Source organism: Calonectris borealis, chromosome 17 (assembly GCF_964195595.1).
Source record: "Calonectris borealis chromosome 17, bCalBor7.hap1.2, whole genome shotgun sequence".
Lineage (NCBI taxonomy): Eukaryota > Metazoa > Chordata > Aves > Procellariiformes > Procellariidae > Calonectris > Calonectris borealis.
In genome coordinates, this window is record NC_134328.1 from 14268354 (window position 1) to 14284511 (window position 16158).

Sequence of the window (16158 nt, forward strand, 5' to 3'; positions counted from 1 at the left end):
TCTTCCCATGAGAAAGGGACCCTGCCTGGTGGCCCCAGAACTCTTCTAGATACCCCTCCCATTTGCATACTACCCTCAGGTAAGCCCTCATTCACCCCAAGCCCCTGGCACCCCCTGCACAGTCCTCACCCTCCCATGACCCTACCTTGCTGGCAGCATTCCTCGCCTGCGTGATGAGCTGTCGGATCCGCACAATGTTCTCTGACACGGTGGCGTTCTTGTTCCTCCTGTTCTCCAGGCTGCTCAGCTTCCCCAGCAGCAGCGGGATGGTGCTTTCCAGGCTGGACACTGCAGTTGGAGAGGAGCCAGGGGTTTTGAAGGTTAGTGAGGAAGGGAGATGGAAAGCTCAGGCAGTTTTGAGACACGCAAGTCAAAGCAGCGGTTGCTGGGAGCAGAGTCACAGAATGATCCCCTAAATCCAGCAGCCCTGATGGGGGGTTGTGAAAATGCTCTAGTGCATGCAATCTCCTGCAGTAAAGTGTCTATAAAGATATAGACACTGCAAGGAAAGAAAAAAAATAAAGGGACAGGACTTAAAGCACCCAGTATTGGCTGCTACCTCCCTCTACTCTTGCAAAGCACAGCTTCCAAAAGCACAGAGCCCTCTGGGGTCATCTGTCCTTGCACTGGCTCATGCCAGACTCAGCCCTGGCAGCCCAGCAGGCTCAGCACTCACCAGATTTCCTGGCATCCTGGACTGCCTGGTTCAGGTCTTCATTTCGAAGGTCTCCGTACTGGTCTTTCCACTCATCCAGATTCTTCTTCATGGTGCTCAGGGTATCTTCCACTCTCGCAGCTGTTTCGTTGGCCTCGGTAGCTGCTGCTTTAGCATTCTGGATCATCTCTTTCGTGTCCTCTGGAAAGAAAGGAGGAAAACCTCTGGGATGGCCAGGAGCAGGGAGGAAGCACCCTTGGGTCACAGCCTGGGTGCGAGGAAGGGAGCAGAGAGAACCAGTCTAGCTACCCCAAACAAACCTTGGTCCCTGCCGAGCATGTCCTGCACAGACTGGAGCTGGCTCAGGAGCTGCTCCTTCTTCACACGGAGGTCAGCCAGCTTGTCTTTTGCTGTCTGCAGAGTGCCTTTAATAGCTGCAATTAAAGAAATGCATATGTTGTGTGCTGGATCTCAGTCCAGCCTGAAGGACATCACACCCTGCAAGAAGCCTCTCTCACCCTCATTGAGTTTTCTCTGCTCTCTCCTCACAGCCTCCTCCAGGTTGCTGCTGTTCCTCTTCAGCTCTTTAGAGATGGCCCCGAGATTTTCTGATATGACATTCTGTAAAACAAACATGCACTGCCTGGGAGTCTGAAGAGGAATTCCAGTCTTTGGCCCTGACTGCACACAAAAATGCTTGTTCAGACAACTGCAGTGGGGCGTGCTGCTGGGGCGTGATGGGGAGACCCAAACCCCCAGAGTCTGGCCCCAGCTATGGCAGAGGCTCTGCTCTCTGGCACAGAACAAAGTGCTCAAGTCTTAGAGGGAAGGGGCAGCAGAGCCCTACGTGTAGGCGTTAAAAGCTGGAGGACTGTCGAGGGAGTTTGGTTTTTGCTCGTCTTCACAGGACTCCCCGCAGCACGTACCATCAAAGCCTCGCCGGCTGCCTCATCAGCATCGTGGGCTGCTCGCTCGGCTTTTTTCACAGCTTCAATGATGCTGGCGTAGGCATTAGAGGCATCAATCGCCCGCTGGATAAAGCCATCCTGGTTTGTGCCCTGGATAATGCTGTGTTGGAAGACGAAGCCATCAAGTCCACGGAGACCGCTCAGGCTGGGCTCTTGCCCATGTCCCCACAGACAAACCCCTCTGGGTGCCTCATCACAACATGTTCTCCAGCATAAAGCTTTGGAGATGGCACCCCGCTGCTCCCCTGCCATGGCTGCAGTTTCGTAGGAGATGGCCTAACTGCTGAATGTCAGGACCAGTGCCTCACCTGGACAGGTTCCTTGCGAGCTCATCCAGGAGCCGGGCATGCTCCTCTGCCTGCTCCACGATGGGGATCTTGCTGCTGGCTGGGGAGAACTTCTTGACCCGCTCAGTCAGGGGCAGCTTCGCCCCATCCAGCAAGGCTGCCAGTTTCTCATATGCCTGCAAGGACACACATCACTCCTGAGGGCTGCCACCCCCTCACACTCTGCCCATGCCAAAGTACCTCCATCACTCACCTCCTTCGCACTCTCCATCTTCTGTAGGAAGTCGGAGACCTGGGCCAGGGAGTCCTTGGCCATCCTCAGGGTCTCCTGCACCAGTGCATGCTGCTTTTGGAGTTCACGGCTCTTTTGCTAGACACACAGACGCAGGGTTAGGCAGGGCCGGGGCAGGCCCCTCCTCACTGCATGGCAGTACGGGACCACCTGGTGAAGGTCTACCTGACTCTCCTCCAAGTTGTTGCGGTTCAGGCTGTTCAAGTCCTCCGTCTGCCTGGTTTTGTTCACAGCTTCGTTGAGGGCGTCGCGGAGATCCATCAGCTGGGAGCTGTGCTGAGCCAGCCGGTCCCGGATGCTGCTCACCAGGTCCTGGTTGGATTCCCAGCGGGCATGCAGCTCACTCTTCACCTGATGCAGCACTGAGGATGGAGGAGATGAGAACTGTTGCTAATTCATCCTCCTGTGTTAAAAGGCTCTTTCTGTGCTTGGCTGTTGAAAAGCCTGGTTCTGGTCTCACTTCGCAGGTATCAAGGCCAGAAGTGACCATCTTCCCTCCCTCTTTCAGCCTGCATAGCACAGGATCTCATCCAAAATTGTCTCCAAACCCCCAGTGCTGGTGAGAGGGATGGGATCTCTTTCAGAAAGACACCCAGCCATGCCTGAAAGGCTCCAGATGGTGGACAAACCCCACCTGGGGCCTGTTCCAGTGCTTGATTACTCCCACTGTGAAAAATTACTTATTTCTAGCAAGGGCAAGTTTACAATTCCAGCTTTCAGCTACTGAACTATGTTTTGCCGCTGCCTATTAATCAGAAGCGCTTGCTCCTCGCAGCGCCAGCGTGCCTGGTTATGTAGTGGGGCTTTTTGTGGGAACACAATCCAAGCCCTTGCTCCTGCAAGGGATGCCCTCAGGATGGCAGAGCTGCTGAGGGTGGTGGGCTGCTGGCTGTTACTCTGGACCCCTTTCCTGGGACAGCGAATATGAAGAAACATGGGGTGACTTATTCACAACCACGTGATGCGTACATAATAATGGTAACTCCTGGTTCTAAGGGTTGTCATTTTTGGTCATCAAACAGAACGACCCAGCTAGTACAATCTGCTCTAAAATTCACCTCAAGCGAAAAGGAACCATAAATGGAGTGTTACAGGGGATCCTAAAACTACCGTAAAACTTGTTGGGGATGCCTGTTTTATTAACATGACCATGATGTGTGGTGTTCACATGAGCTCCAAGCCAGGTTTTGAGGAATGGCTAGACCCAGCAGGATCTGTGCAGCCCTGTCCCATGCCACTGAGCCAGACTCACACTTCTGAGCCTCCTCATGCTCGCGCCTTGCCAGCTCCTCCTGGCTGCCCAGACTCCGCTCCTTCATCTCCCTGAGCATTCTTTCAACCTCGGCCATCTTCTGACGAAACTCCTCAGTGGAGGTGGTGCTGGCGTTTGCTGCCCCAAACCTGGCCATCTGCTGCACCAAATCTGCAGAGAAATCCAGATCTCCCATTAGCATTGACCAACCCAGGTCCTTCATAATCCCCCCGAGATCCTTCCTGTCTTACATCACCCTCAACAAACTGCAGCCAGCTTTCACGCAGCACTCAGGCACCCGAATTGCTTGAGATCACTCAAAGGTATTGCCCCACGTTTCTGTCTCTTTGACCGTTACAGTAACGCATGCTACATCCTAAGCACCTTTTTGTGGCTTTACTTCCTCTCCTAGATGCAGTCACTCCCTGTTTTGCTAAATCTCTCCTGAAGCAGTAGTGCAGACTGCCCTGGTTTTATGCATTTTAATAAGATTTGTGCAAGTTTAATGTGTTTTTTCCCAAGATTGTGTTTAGCCAAACAGCTGGGACTCACAGTAAGCCTGGTCTACCTGAACAGCCAGAATTCTGCAGGGACCTCCATTTCATTTGTATTTCCCCTTGTTTTCTCCACGGCTCTTTCTAAGTGATGCAGTACTCAGTGCTGTTTGAAAGCAAGAGCATGGCATTCCCAGCAGGAAAAACCCACAAAGCAGAGACCCTTCTTTACCTACCTGCAATGCCTTTCTGAATGCTTTGGATATTTAGCAGGAGCTGCTCCCCCCTCTGGTAAGTCTCCCTCGTGTGCTGCTCAATCCGGTTTGCTTCTCTGTGAGTCATTGTCATCTACAACAAAAACCACTGGCTTAGCTGAAGTACGAGACTATGTTTTATGTGATCTGTCAGCAGGAAAGATGTTCCCAAAAGGCACATAAGGCTTAGGAATGTGCAACTTTTGAGGTTCTTGAACCACGTCTCCTCCAACAGCCTGCCCTGTGCTGCTCACCTACGATGCATTTAGCGATGGTCTTATTTAGCACCTTCAGAGAAGCACAAGCAATAAATGCAGCTCCAATATAACAGGTTCTGGATCCTGAAACAGTCCGAAGACCACAGAGGACAGCACTGTCCTGCACTCTTAACACAGGAAAAGCCCTGGAGCCAGGGCAGGCTAAGCATCTAAGTAAGAGACGCCAACCCCCAAGCCTAGCGCTGGCTGGGCAGGAGATCCATCCTGCCTGAACTAGACTCTTCACAGCCTTCAGAGCCCTAATTTTAGGTAAAAGGAGGAACTCGTGCTCTGGCAAAGGATGATAGAGAAATACCCTACTTTGTGCTGCAGCGCGTTCAAGTCCTGTGTGAGGTCCACGTTCTCATCCTCCAGTTCGTCAGCCCTTTGCCTAACCTTGTTCACGGCTCTCTGGTACTCACGCAGCTGGTTCTGGAAAAAAAGAGCCGAAATCAGGCCAACGGGCCGGGAAACATGGGCACAAAGTGATGTTAAACCTTCCACATACAGCAACATTTGCCATAGTGCTGTTGAGACCGTGGAGGCGAGCCCAGGCGATGGAGCTGGCGTTGAGGTTGACCAGCTGGCTGCGAATGGAGGGGAAGGACATCTCGATGCTCTGCAGATCCTCCAGGAGAAGCAGGACACAGCTGTCGCACACTGCCAGGGGAACGGAATGGTCAGCACAGGACTCTTTCCTGGGGCTTTCCTCGCCTCTTTCCCCCGGACTGCAGGATACAGACCTTCACACCTTACACCGTCTGGACTGTTTGCCACGGGGATCTCGTACTCATGCATGCAGACGTCGCACTGCTTCCCTGTCAGCCCGTTGGAGCAGGTGCACTCCCCAGTGCGTGGGTCGCAGGAGCCCCCTCTGCACTCGCACTCTGCCGAGTTTAATAACAGGGAAACGCCCGCGGCATCATTTTGTGCTCTTGCCACCCCGGAGGGAGGGGAAGGGGTGATTTTATTCCAGCTGTGCAATTGCATCCCTGCTTATCTACATGCCACTGCTGCGGGTTTCCCTGTGCAACCTAGCAACATGCACAGAACTCAGACAGCAGTCAGTTGTTTTCCACCTTTAACCATTCAATTAGCACATGTGCCACCAATGCCTTGTCCCACTCCTCCACGTGTGGGACCCAACGCCCGGGAAGCAGGACTCACTTGTACAGCCGCTCTCGCTGAAGCCCCAGTAGCCTGGGGCGCATTGCTGGCAGCGTGAGCCGCTGACGCCAGGCAGGCAGCTGCACTGGCCGGTCTGCGCGTGGCAGCTGCTCCCCACAGCACCGATGTCGCAGTCACACCTCTGGCAGCCGGAGCATCCCTCAAAGCCGTAGTACCCCTCCTAGGGAAAAGCAGAGCAGCGGGTGCCCTGTTCAGCAAGAGGGCATGCATGCCTCCCTCCTGGGGCAGGCTGAGGCAATGTGGGACCCCAGTCTTGGTTTCTAGGAGTGTTTTCATCACCACAAAACTCATATCAACATGGCAAAAACATGGAGCTGCAGTAAGAGCCCAGACACACCACAGCACTGCCCTGCAAACCTGCCCTTGCCCTGCAACGCCCACACTGGATGCATGCAGGGAAATGGGGTTTATTGCAGTTTCCCAATGTGGTACCACATTACTAACCAGGCTGCAGCGGAATCCTGCCGCCATCGCTTACTGCCAGATCTTTAATAGGCTTTCGCCATGCATAGGCGAAATCCAGTCTTAACCACCTGGCTGACAGCATAGCTGCCAGCACCGCTCTGCTCACAGGCCTGGGGACGACACACCGGGGCTGCCCCTCATCCCCGTTCCAAGGACAGGCACCAGCCCAGTATGCAGACATCCCTCACCTCGCAGCGGTCGCAGTGCTGGCCTGTCACTCCAGTCTTGCAGAAGCACTGGCCCGTTTGTGGATGGCACGACTCTGTCCCACAAGGTGAACAGTTGCACTCTGCCAGGGAAAAATACACCCAGTTATATGCCAAGGAGACTGCTCAGCCACTCACAAACCTTATTCTTGACAGGGAATCCTACTTCTCCCTTATCTATCACAGTCAGAGCAAAGACAGAGCCTCTTTCCTCTTGGATTTCCCCTGCTGACAACTTATTCCCATGACACCTGCCCAGGGCAGACCCCCTTTTGTGAGCTGCAATTTGGCTGCTGTTCCTCAGAGGGAGATGAGCAGTGCTGGGAGTGGGCTGTGCAAACCCACACTCCTCAGGGAGTGCCAGCACCGCTGCTGCGGTAGCTGCTTGGGGCAAGACCGTTCCAGCCTGGGTGTGGTTTGGTGGCTCGCATTCGGGGGTGGATTGGAGGTTATAGAGCTGTGATGCTGGAGGGCAGGTTTTTGGAGTTGTTTTTTTTCTTATTATTGCCTTTGGAGGATGCCTGCAATGTGTGCAACCAAGCGCGTGACTCATCAGGGCAACACACAGCCTGGCTAAGGTGCTAAACACGTCCACAGTCAGTCTGTCCATCTTTTCTCCCAGTGCTTGCTGCCTGCCCCACTCACGTGTGCAGTTCTTGGCTGCCACCGCATCCCCGTAGTAGCCGGGGGTGCAGACCTCGCACCGCGTGCCGGCCGTGTGGTGCATGCACCCCGTGCAGGCGCCTGTCAGGGAGTCGCAGCTGCTGAACAGCATGTTGGGATCCGTGTTCCCACTGCAGTCGCAGGGCTGGCACGAGCTGCCAATCACCATCGGATTGCCGTAGTATCCTGGGGCACACCTGGAAAAATACGGCATGTTAAAACACAGCCAGGCATTGGGGGGGATCTGACAGCTCATGCCTGCACCATGCTTGAGTCTTGTGCAACTTTAACAGTGCGAGCATCCAGCACTTGTAACTGCTGCAACCCTCGGGGATCTCAAAGCACTCTGTATTTTGCCTCACGATACCCCAGAAAGGTGCCTTTATCACAGACTGCAAGTCAAGGCAAAGCACAGCTAAGTAATACACCCATGGTAACACAACATATCAGCAGTGGAGACAGCAATAGGGCATTTGCAGGCTGAAAAGGATTGAAAGAAATCCTGCCAGAGCAAAGCGCACTGGGGGCAGAGCCAACCGTTTCCTTTGCAGTCTCTACTAGGAGAACTTTACTTCTGCCACAGCAGTGGCTACACGGGACTTGGGTGTGCATGGCCTCAGAAACGTGGGTGCCATCACCCTTACCGCTCACAGTGGGGTCCAGCGTAGCCGGGCTTGCAGAGGCACTGTGTGTTGGAGCCCTTGTGGACACAACCGATGGCAAAACTGAAACGACAAGGGGTGAACAGGAAGGTGCCGTTCCCCCTGACGTGGTGCCAGGGGAGCTGATCACTCGGTTTGGGCCGCTGGGGCCGTGGGTAAGAGGCCATGGACATGGTTTGGGGTCATGGACAAGGCTGGAATTGGGACACCTGCCAGTGCTCTGATGTGGCACAGCGTGGTTCCCAGTGGTTACACAGTGAGGCCAAATAGAAAATCCCATCCAAAGGTGCTTACTTGTTGGAGGCAACTGAAAGAGGGCACGGACATCCAACACACTGTAGGGGTTCTTCGGCAGAATGGCTGCCCACGTAGCCATCCTTGCATCGCTCACAGTGGTCTCCCTCCGTGTTGTGCTGGCAGTTCTGCAAGGAGAAGGCAAGGTGCAGGCTCAGCACTGACAGCAAGAAATGGCGGGTTGCACAAAGAATTCCTCACCAGATATCTGGATGCTTCAGTACTTCCTCCTTCCCAGAACTGTCTTTCACCCTAAGCTGACCCTGAGTAGGACCACTCCCGAAACGGCACATGCAGCTAATGCTCCAATTCAGGCACAGCCCTGCCAGCTCACTTAGTATGTGAAGAGCTTTTTAATCACATGCTACAGACCTTATAACTCCAAAATATCACGCTGCTTCACTGTTTACTTACAAGGCATATCCCAGAGCCCGGCAGGCACTGATCTGAGTGGCCATTGCAATGACATGGGATGCATTTTCCCAGAAAGAGCCCCTTGGTGTCCCTGTAGTAACCTGGAGCACATTCCTGAGGACAGAGAAAAAGACAGAGATCTGAAAAACAGCCCAATATATTCAGGCAAAGCAAAGAGAATAGTTTAGTTTCCATGACAGAATTCCCACAGGGTTGTACTGATGGAGAAGAGATTAAAAGCAACAACGAAGATTTTTCAGTGCAGCTCATTCCAGTTCCTCATCAATAGGAGATAATTGGCCAGACAGAAGGACCTATTCCAAGGTACTGCATGCACTTCATTTTGGTGTGCACCACCTGAACGATTTCTCCACCATGCCTCTTCCAAGAGGGCAGATGCAGTTAACGCACCTCTCCCAGGTGCACTGTGTTGTGGTGGGAGGGGAGCCAGGAGCGGGCTGGTGTGGGGGAACCTGGGAGATGTTGTTCCTTCCTCTGGCACAACCCTCAGGGGTCGGCTTGGAAGCTGGTACTCTGGCACCACTGCTTTGCACAAACATCCAAACCCTGTGGCTGCCACCTGCACCAAGCACGAGGGGTGACTGAGACCCAAAATGTGACTGTTTGACTCCCCTCTGCCTGGAGCAGCACGTCTGCTTTCACCCTTACCTGGCAGGAGTCCCCCTGGTAGTTAGCTGGGCAAAAGCACAGCTCCACATTGCTGGCACGGATGCCCGTAGCTGTATCTGTCGCCATCTCCAGGACCACACGGCGCAGGGACACAGAGGAAGAGAGCTGGGAGAAGAGTGCCCGGATCTGCAGCTGTTCCAGGTTTGCCAGCACCATCATGAGCTCCTCTCTAGACACAGGGTTGTGCGTCTCTGTGTGCCTGAACTTACCCTAGTGGGAGAAGACCTGACATTACTGGCAGGAAGCACAGGCACCTGAACATCCACAGCCCAGCCTTCGCTACCTTGCTGCTGAGATGTCTCCCCTTTGCATAGGTAAAAGAGCCCCTGGATATTCACAGCCAGTTCTGCTGCAATAGGCAGCACCTAAAATACTGAGCCCAAAGCAATTGTCCCTTCTGTCTACATGCTAGTCTTGTCCTTTCAGTAGCATCTGAGCACTTAACTTGGTACACGCTTATGTGTGCAAACTCACCTCCACCAGCTGCAGCTGGCCTTCATATATGTCCCCTGGGGAAGGGTAGGTGCCTTCCAGAAACATGATGCTCATCTGATTTCCCTGGGAAAAGCAAGGAAGGTGTCAGTCACCACCTCATCCTGCTCGTGCATTAGCAGGGGGCACCAGGAAATTTCTCGGGCTGCACCTTCAGGATCACATCTGGGCGGGACTCCATGGGAATGAACACGTCACCCCTCCGTGGGTCGGAGTGAAGCTCATAGCGCAGGTGCCCACCGTAGGAGGAAACCTGAGGGAGAGCCAAATTGCATGTGTTGCTGCACATGAGCTGCGTCAGAGCTGTCTATGTTCAATCAGAGCATGAACAATGGCTGCATGTCAGTGTGCATGCTGCTGGCACACGTGTTGGTGGGGTTCAGGGATGCGCATGACTGCTGGTCCAGCTGCCACTGTGCTCTTACCCGGTCCCCGAGGTAGGAGCTGGGTGCAACCCAGTAGAGCTCCTGGTAGGCATCCGGGAGGTTCTTGAGATCAGCGCGGAGGAGCTGCTCCTGCAGGCTCAGAGTCGTCGGCACCTCCTGGCGATCACTGGTCAGCAAGAGCCACCCGTTCATATCGACGAACTGTGGGGGAAGAGCAACCATAGATCTTCTGGTGGAGCCACAGAATGTATTCGGGTGCGGGTGCTTCAGAAGAGCAAGTCCCAGAGCAGCAGAAAGGATGACAACAGGCTCACAACCTCACGTGCATCCTGATGAAGCCACTGGAAAGCTGAGCACCACCCCTGCCTCCCGTCTGCCCATGACTCCAGTCTCCCCATGCCATGACCTTTCAGTCTATGAGACCCCAGAGACCAGGAAAAGGGGCTGAAAGTGGGAGACGGGCACAGGGAGACAAAAGATAACCCTCCTTACAGTGTGAGGGTAGGATTAATGCAGGACAGAGACCCGAGGGCAGCAGGGAGCCAGGACGACGGGAACACAACTGAACTGCAGGCTTTGGTGGCCCCTGGCTCCTCTCACCTCAGCTCGGTGCTTCTCAGCACTGCGGCAGCGATCGGTCGCACCAAAGCAGAAACACTTGGTGCAGCCCTTGGGGTTGCTGGTATCCAAAGAAAATGTCCCCAGGCGGCACTGGTCACACCTCGGGCCCTCCACATTTTCCTGGAAGACAAGCAAAGCTCAATAGCGTCAGCAGCTCCTCACTAGACCTTAATGGAGAAAAGAGACAGCCGTACGAGTGACCAAAGCACAATGATGTGATGCTGAAAGACGATTAAGCAGTGCCCGAACAGGCTTGCTTGCACACCACCCATCAAACATTAAATTCACTTGGAGAAAGCACTTGTGAGCCCTGCAAAGATGCTGAAGCAGGTAGCTCAGCAGCAGTTTAGGTTACATAGAAGCAGGAGGAGTCAACAGCGCTGACAGCTTTACCTGCAACTCAAACTGCCTGTCTCCCCAGTGACAGCCCAAAGTAGGCCTTCACGGCCAGGAAAGATGGGGAGAAGGAGTCTTTCAGGGTGCTCTGAACCCATCACCACACGGGGTGGGCTGGCTGCAGCTAGCACACAGGCATTCTCCTTCTCAAGCCTTGCTCCCTCCTGGCACGCCAGACACCCACAGCCCCCCCCAGGCTGAACCAGCTGTATTGCCAGAGCAGGAGAGTTGAGCCAAGCAGAAACACCACGTGAAGGCATCAAAGGACTGACCTTGCAGTGACACTGCCCCGTGACCGGGTCGCACACGCTTGCTTCGGTGCCGGCCTGGTGGCAGTCACACCGCCGGCAGTTGGGGTAGTGGTAGAAGCCAGGGGCACAGAGGTCACACTGTCGCCCTATGATATTGGGCTTGCACCTGGATGGGACGCAAGAGACGCAGCATTAGAAACCTCTACCTCGTGCTGCTGTGCAGGGAGCAGCCGGGCTTTCAGAGCTTCACCCACACTGGCAGGGACACAGTGCTGACGAGGATTTCCCCATCCTGCACGTTTCCTCCCTGCAGCCTGCCGACAAGTCCCATCACTCCAGCGGGGAACGGGGATGCTGCCAGACTTGTCCTGCACCAGGGACAGGGCTCTCTCACCTGCATTGCCCACTGTCCACGTCGCAGCCCGGCTCCGTCAGCTCCTGCACGCCAGGCCGAGAGCAATTGCAGTCCTCGCAGCCGATGAGGGGGTGGCAGCCAAAGGTCTGGGGCTCGCAGATGACGCACTCGGGCTTCAGGGTGTGCGGAGGACAGATGCACTGCCCCGTCACTTCGTCGCAGAGACGTGTCCCGCAGTCGCAGGCTGGAAGGGGTAGAAAAGGGGCTGTGTTTGGGGGAACAAGACCCAGGCAGTTCAACTGCTCTGCGGGCAGCTGGGCTGTTTTCATTCAAGTGGAGCCATTACAGGGCTGGAAAATACAGCCATTTCCCAAATCAGCCTTAGCCCTTTAAGAGGCAAAACAGCAAGTACTGGGAAAGCAGAGCAGGAGAGGACAACTCACGCCTGCAGTTGGGGAAGCCCCAGTAGCCAGTGGCACAGCGGGAGCACTCCCGTCCGATGACGTTGGACTTGCAGGGACACTGCCCGCCGAAGGGCTCGCACTGGCTGCCCCGCGCCCCTGCCTCGTGGCATCGGCAGGGCTGTGCCCCGTTGTTGTAGAAGAGGGAGAGCGAGATGGCAGAGTCACGGCAGAACCTCGACGACGTGCTGGGGCTGCAGGGGAAGACAGGAGGAATCACCGTGCTGCACACCCCCACAGCCTCCCCACCACCCCAAAAACCAGCAGAATCTCCTGCAGCAATAGGTACTGAATCAGTGGGAGGGACAGCCCTGTGACACTGAGATCCCCCGAATACTCACAGGTTTGGTCATTAGATAAGGAAAGCCTGAACCAGATCCCTCCCCTGCCACACACAGGGCCCACAAAGGGAAGGGGTTTTTGCTCCCTGAGGAGTGTGCAGCCCACAGACAGCAGAGCAGCCACCCAAAGCTAAGAGTCTCACTTGATGTAGAAGCTGTTGATGCCGCAGCTGCTGATGAAATCATAGGACTTGTCCAGGGGTTCCTCCTGCAAGTACGGAGAGCTGTAGCTGTCTTCAGGCACCACAAGGATGTAATCCTGCAAAGCAAGGACAAGATGGGTGAGAGCCAGGCTCTTTAGCTGAGCCAGACAGATGCAGTCCAAAATGAGCTCACTCTAAAGTCCAAATGCATCAACTTCTCATCAGCTCATCCCTTGCTAGTACACAACATAACACACAAAGTGCCCAAGTACTTGAAAGACCAGGGACCACCTCTCTATTGGGGTCTGTCCATCAGGGTCCATCTACTCTAATGCTCCATGTGAGAAGTGGCCTAAATTCACTGGGGTAAAAAAAGGCAGGATACCCCAAAAGGGCAGCACTGGCTTTGCTTCAGCACAGAGGCAGGCAGTCACTGTCATGTCAAACTCCTAGACATGAAGGCACTTGGGTTCCAATTCTGTCTTTCAGCCATTTACCCAAATTTTGGTCAATCTTCTAGTCCTGTTGCCTGAGGATAACAAGGGCTACCTGCTCCCATGATGAGACCTGCCTGGACAAATAATGCTATGCCAGGGCAAAATATTGCTGGGGCAGGAATAAGGCTTATTCTGGATTATCACAAGTTATGTATGCAAAGCAACAGCTTTAACTTCTGCCTTGTTTTGCTATCAGAACCACACAGTGAAGAATAACTACCATATACAGATCCTGTCTCTGAGAATTCTGCCCTCAATTCTACACCACTAAGGAGATTGCAACTTTCTAGGGTAGTTCAGAAACTGAGTGATGGTGGAAAACATTCCCGTAGTCACACAGTGACAAAAATCCCCAAGGACAAACTCCAGCCCTGCTGGAGCCTGGTCCACCATGCCCTGGGAGCTTCCCGGAGAGAGGCTCACCAGCCACAGCTGCTTGCCCTCTGGCACTCGAACAACCACAGTCAGATCATTATCGGTAACATCCAGGATAATCTGGTCCTCGGAAACTACCAGGCTCCGGCACCCGTAGCCATGTGGGCAGAAAGTAGCATTGGTCTGACCTGAAAAGACAACAAATGTATTGGACCCACATTTCTCTTACAGTCCCCCTCATACCCTCCCAGTTTGGAAGAGATGAGTCAGTCTCGCTTCATCTTTGCACTCCTCGGAGAACCCGCATTATCCTCTGGCATGAAAAACTTTCCAGGGCTACTGTCTACCAGCAGCTTCCCCCAGGTCCCCACTCTTCTCACCTTGCCAGATACGCCCACCGTTGATTAACACTTCCACGGGGAAGGTGGGATGGTTGGGCTGGTAGTAGTGTAGGATGAAAGCATAGCGTCCCAGGGTCTGGATCCGGCTGTTAAACACAACAGCAGCCTAGCCCGAAACAGGAGAACAAAGAGACAAAACCCCACATCGTACAGCTGCACTCACAGCTGGGATATTTTTTACTATTGCACAAATTTGTGCTCTTATTGCACAGCTGTCAGGTCTTGAGACTTTTGGTGAATCAATCCCCCCTGTCTCCACACTCCCCCCTCTAATGGTGCCACCTGCAAAGCCTTTCCTGGGAGCTCAGAGAACCAAGCACGGTTGGATGCAGCTAAGACAGGAGAGTCCACAGGAATTACAGGTTCAGGGACAACCTGATTAAATTCTGAAAATGCTAATTGCTAAATTGCTAATTGCTACAGCTACTGAATACAGAAGGAAGACTTCTCTGTGCTCCAGGTGTCTGGTGTCACAGCACCACCAAACCAGCCCAACCCATGCCCATGGCATTACCTGTGGTGGTTGCAGGAGGATGAGCTCTGCAGTGGGATCCACCGCTGTGGGAGGCCGAGGTGCAGGCTCCACCGGGACCCCGGCTGGAGCTACGTGGACCGCCTGAGCCAGGGGGACATCAGGAGCGATGGGCAGAGCCTGGCCTCCCTCCAAAATGATCGACTGAGAAAGCTTCAGGAACCTTGAGGGAACACAGGAGCTGCTGCAAGACAAGGAGAAAATAGGATGTAAAGATCTCTGACAAGGAAAGAGAGAAGCTATGGGAGTCGTGGCAGCAGAAGCACGCCCTGTAACACCTGGCAGATTACAAAGCATGCCTGCTGAAGGAGAGCTTTCTACCAGGACCCCGGGGGCTCTGGGACACAGGCTCAGCAGGAAGAATAGGAACCTTGCACAAGCTAATTCCCGTGCAAATACTGATTCAAAGCAGCATCAAGAATTTGGATACAGTGAATGTCTCTTGCTGTATGTGAGCAAGCACAGGAAAAGCTTTTCAGGATGACACTTGAGTGTCTGCCACAGGAGGCAGTGTGGTGTTCGGGTAAAGGACCAGCAGCCTGACTTCCAGTCCTTACTCCACTGCTGCCACTCGGTGGACACGGGCAAGGCGCTTCGCCTCAGCCACAGATTTCTTTCTCCTGGGTCAAGAACTGAAAAGGCTCTAAACCTGAGGGAAGTGGAGAAAGCAATTGCTTTTGGAAACAGCCACATTCATGCTAAAACCCTGAGGGACCCGAGACTCTTACCTGTTGGATGAGAACGTGCCATGGACGCTGATGCAATGCACCTTCGGCTCAATGAACTCCATGGTGAACTGCGCAGCGGGTACGAGGTACACTTTGTGCTGTCACACATGAGAGAGAGAGACACCCAGTTACATGACAATATCTGCCACCGGGAGCCTACAGCAGTGTTTGTGCCCACCAGCGATCACGGCTGACCACACTAAGCACCTCCTTATCAGACACGTCAGCTAATGCATGGCAGGTCACACCTCTGCTTACCGCCCCTTCTTCCTTGGCACAAGCCCTAAGGCGTTTAGAAGCTCCACATATTTATTGGTTTGTTCTATCCTTGGCTAAGTAACTTTGAATGCCTTCAAGGTAAAATAGAAGGAAGCACTGCCACACTGCTGCAGAGCTCCCTCTGCAAAGAGCAGCTGCTTCTCCCCATCTTCTCCGAAATCCCAGTCCCATGATCCACTTCAAAACACACCACTGACCACGTTCTCCACCTTGGACTGCTCATGACATAGACTAAGATCTAGTATCCAGTCCAAACAGGACTAGAAAACTCTTCTACAGGTTAGGTACGACTCCTGTCTCTCCCCCTTGCAACCTGCAAACAGAGCTGCCCTTGCAGGGAGCCTTACCAGGAAGAAGTCAGCCAGATCTGAGGTGAACCGAATGGTAGCCTCTGAGGTAAGTTCAAACATTGCCATGCGGCTCTGGGAATCTACAGCAATCCCTCGACAAAGGAAACTGTAAGAGAAACACAGAGTTTGAAGCCAGCCTTGAGCCGGATCATGACCCTTTTCTTGTCTTGCCAGCTATAGGTCCTGAAGGTATTTATACAAAGTCCCTGTAAATCTTTTGATGCTTTTTCTGGCAAATCATAAGAGTGAAGTTTCCCAAGGACACCCCAGACATTTGTCTCCTATCGCAAAGGTTGCAGTCTGAAGTCAGACACTTTTACAGTAAGAGACAGGGTTTGACCTGTACCAACAGCTCCAATAAACCTGCCCATAGGCTATTCCCTAAACCAGGGCCCTTACCAATGTACCCAGCTGTAAATGGGAGCAACAGATTATTTCCTGGCAGAGGCATTAGAGGACTACGTTGGCACAGGTAGTGTGCCAGGGATGCCATGTATTTCCCAGGGATA

At 53.7% G+C, this 16158-nt stretch overlaps 1 protein-coding gene across 1 annotated transcript in view; it reads right to left on the reverse strand.

Annotated features, from left to right (window-relative positions):
- LAMA5 (laminin subunit alpha 5) overlaps positions 1 to 16158 on the reverse strand; it is a 95249-nt gene that overhangs the window by 8972 nt on the left and 70119 nt on the right. The window contains exons 29-61 of the mRNA XM_075167066.1: positions 15647 to 15755; positions 15021 to 15118; positions 14275 to 14476; positions 13740 to 13866; positions 13408 to 13547; positions 12488 to 12603; positions 11986 to 12197; positions 11582 to 11786; positions 11209 to 11353; positions 10520 to 10660; positions 9959 to 10120; positions 9685 to 9786; positions 9516 to 9599; positions 9021 to 9251; positions 8352 to 8465; positions 7938 to 8065; positions 7626 to 7706; positions 6964 to 7178; positions 6301 to 6401; positions 5627 to 5807; positions 5203 to 5346; positions 4968 to 5119; positions 4781 to 4891; positions 4185 to 4296; positions 3455 to 3625; positions 2368 to 2564; positions 2164 to 2280; positions 1932 to 2086; positions 1582 to 1723; positions 1174 to 1276; positions 976 to 1089; positions 677 to 856; positions 146 to 288 (exon numbers count right to left, since the gene is read on the reverse strand). Of these exons, the coding sequence (XP_075023167.1) occupies positions 146 to 288; positions 677 to 856; positions 976 to 1089; positions 1174 to 1276; positions 1582 to 1723; positions 1932 to 2086; positions 2164 to 2280; positions 2368 to 2564; positions 3455 to 3625; positions 4185 to 4296; positions 4781 to 4891; positions 4968 to 5119; positions 5203 to 5346; positions 5627 to 5807; positions 6301 to 6401; positions 6964 to 7178; positions 7626 to 7706; positions 7938 to 8065; positions 8352 to 8465; positions 9021 to 9251; positions 9516 to 9599; positions 9685 to 9786; positions 9959 to 10120; positions 10520 to 10660; positions 11209 to 11353; positions 11582 to 11786; positions 11986 to 12197; positions 12488 to 12603; positions 13408 to 13547; positions 13740 to 13866; positions 14275 to 14476; positions 15021 to 15118; positions 15647 to 15755 (4735 nt within the window). The remainder of the gene's footprint in view (positions 1 to 145; positions 289 to 676; positions 857 to 975; positions 1090 to 1173; positions 1277 to 1581; positions 1724 to 1931; positions 2087 to 2163; positions 2281 to 2367; positions 2565 to 3454; positions 3626 to 4184; positions 4297 to 4780; positions 4892 to 4967; positions 5120 to 5202; positions 5347 to 5626; positions 5808 to 6300; positions 6402 to 6963; positions 7179 to 7625; positions 7707 to 7937; positions 8066 to 8351; positions 8466 to 9020; positions 9252 to 9515; positions 9600 to 9684; positions 9787 to 9958; positions 10121 to 10519; positions 10661 to 11208; positions 11354 to 11581; positions 11787 to 11985; positions 12198 to 12487; positions 12604 to 13407; positions 13548 to 13739; positions 13867 to 14274; positions 14477 to 15020; positions 15119 to 15646; positions 15756 to 16158) is intronic.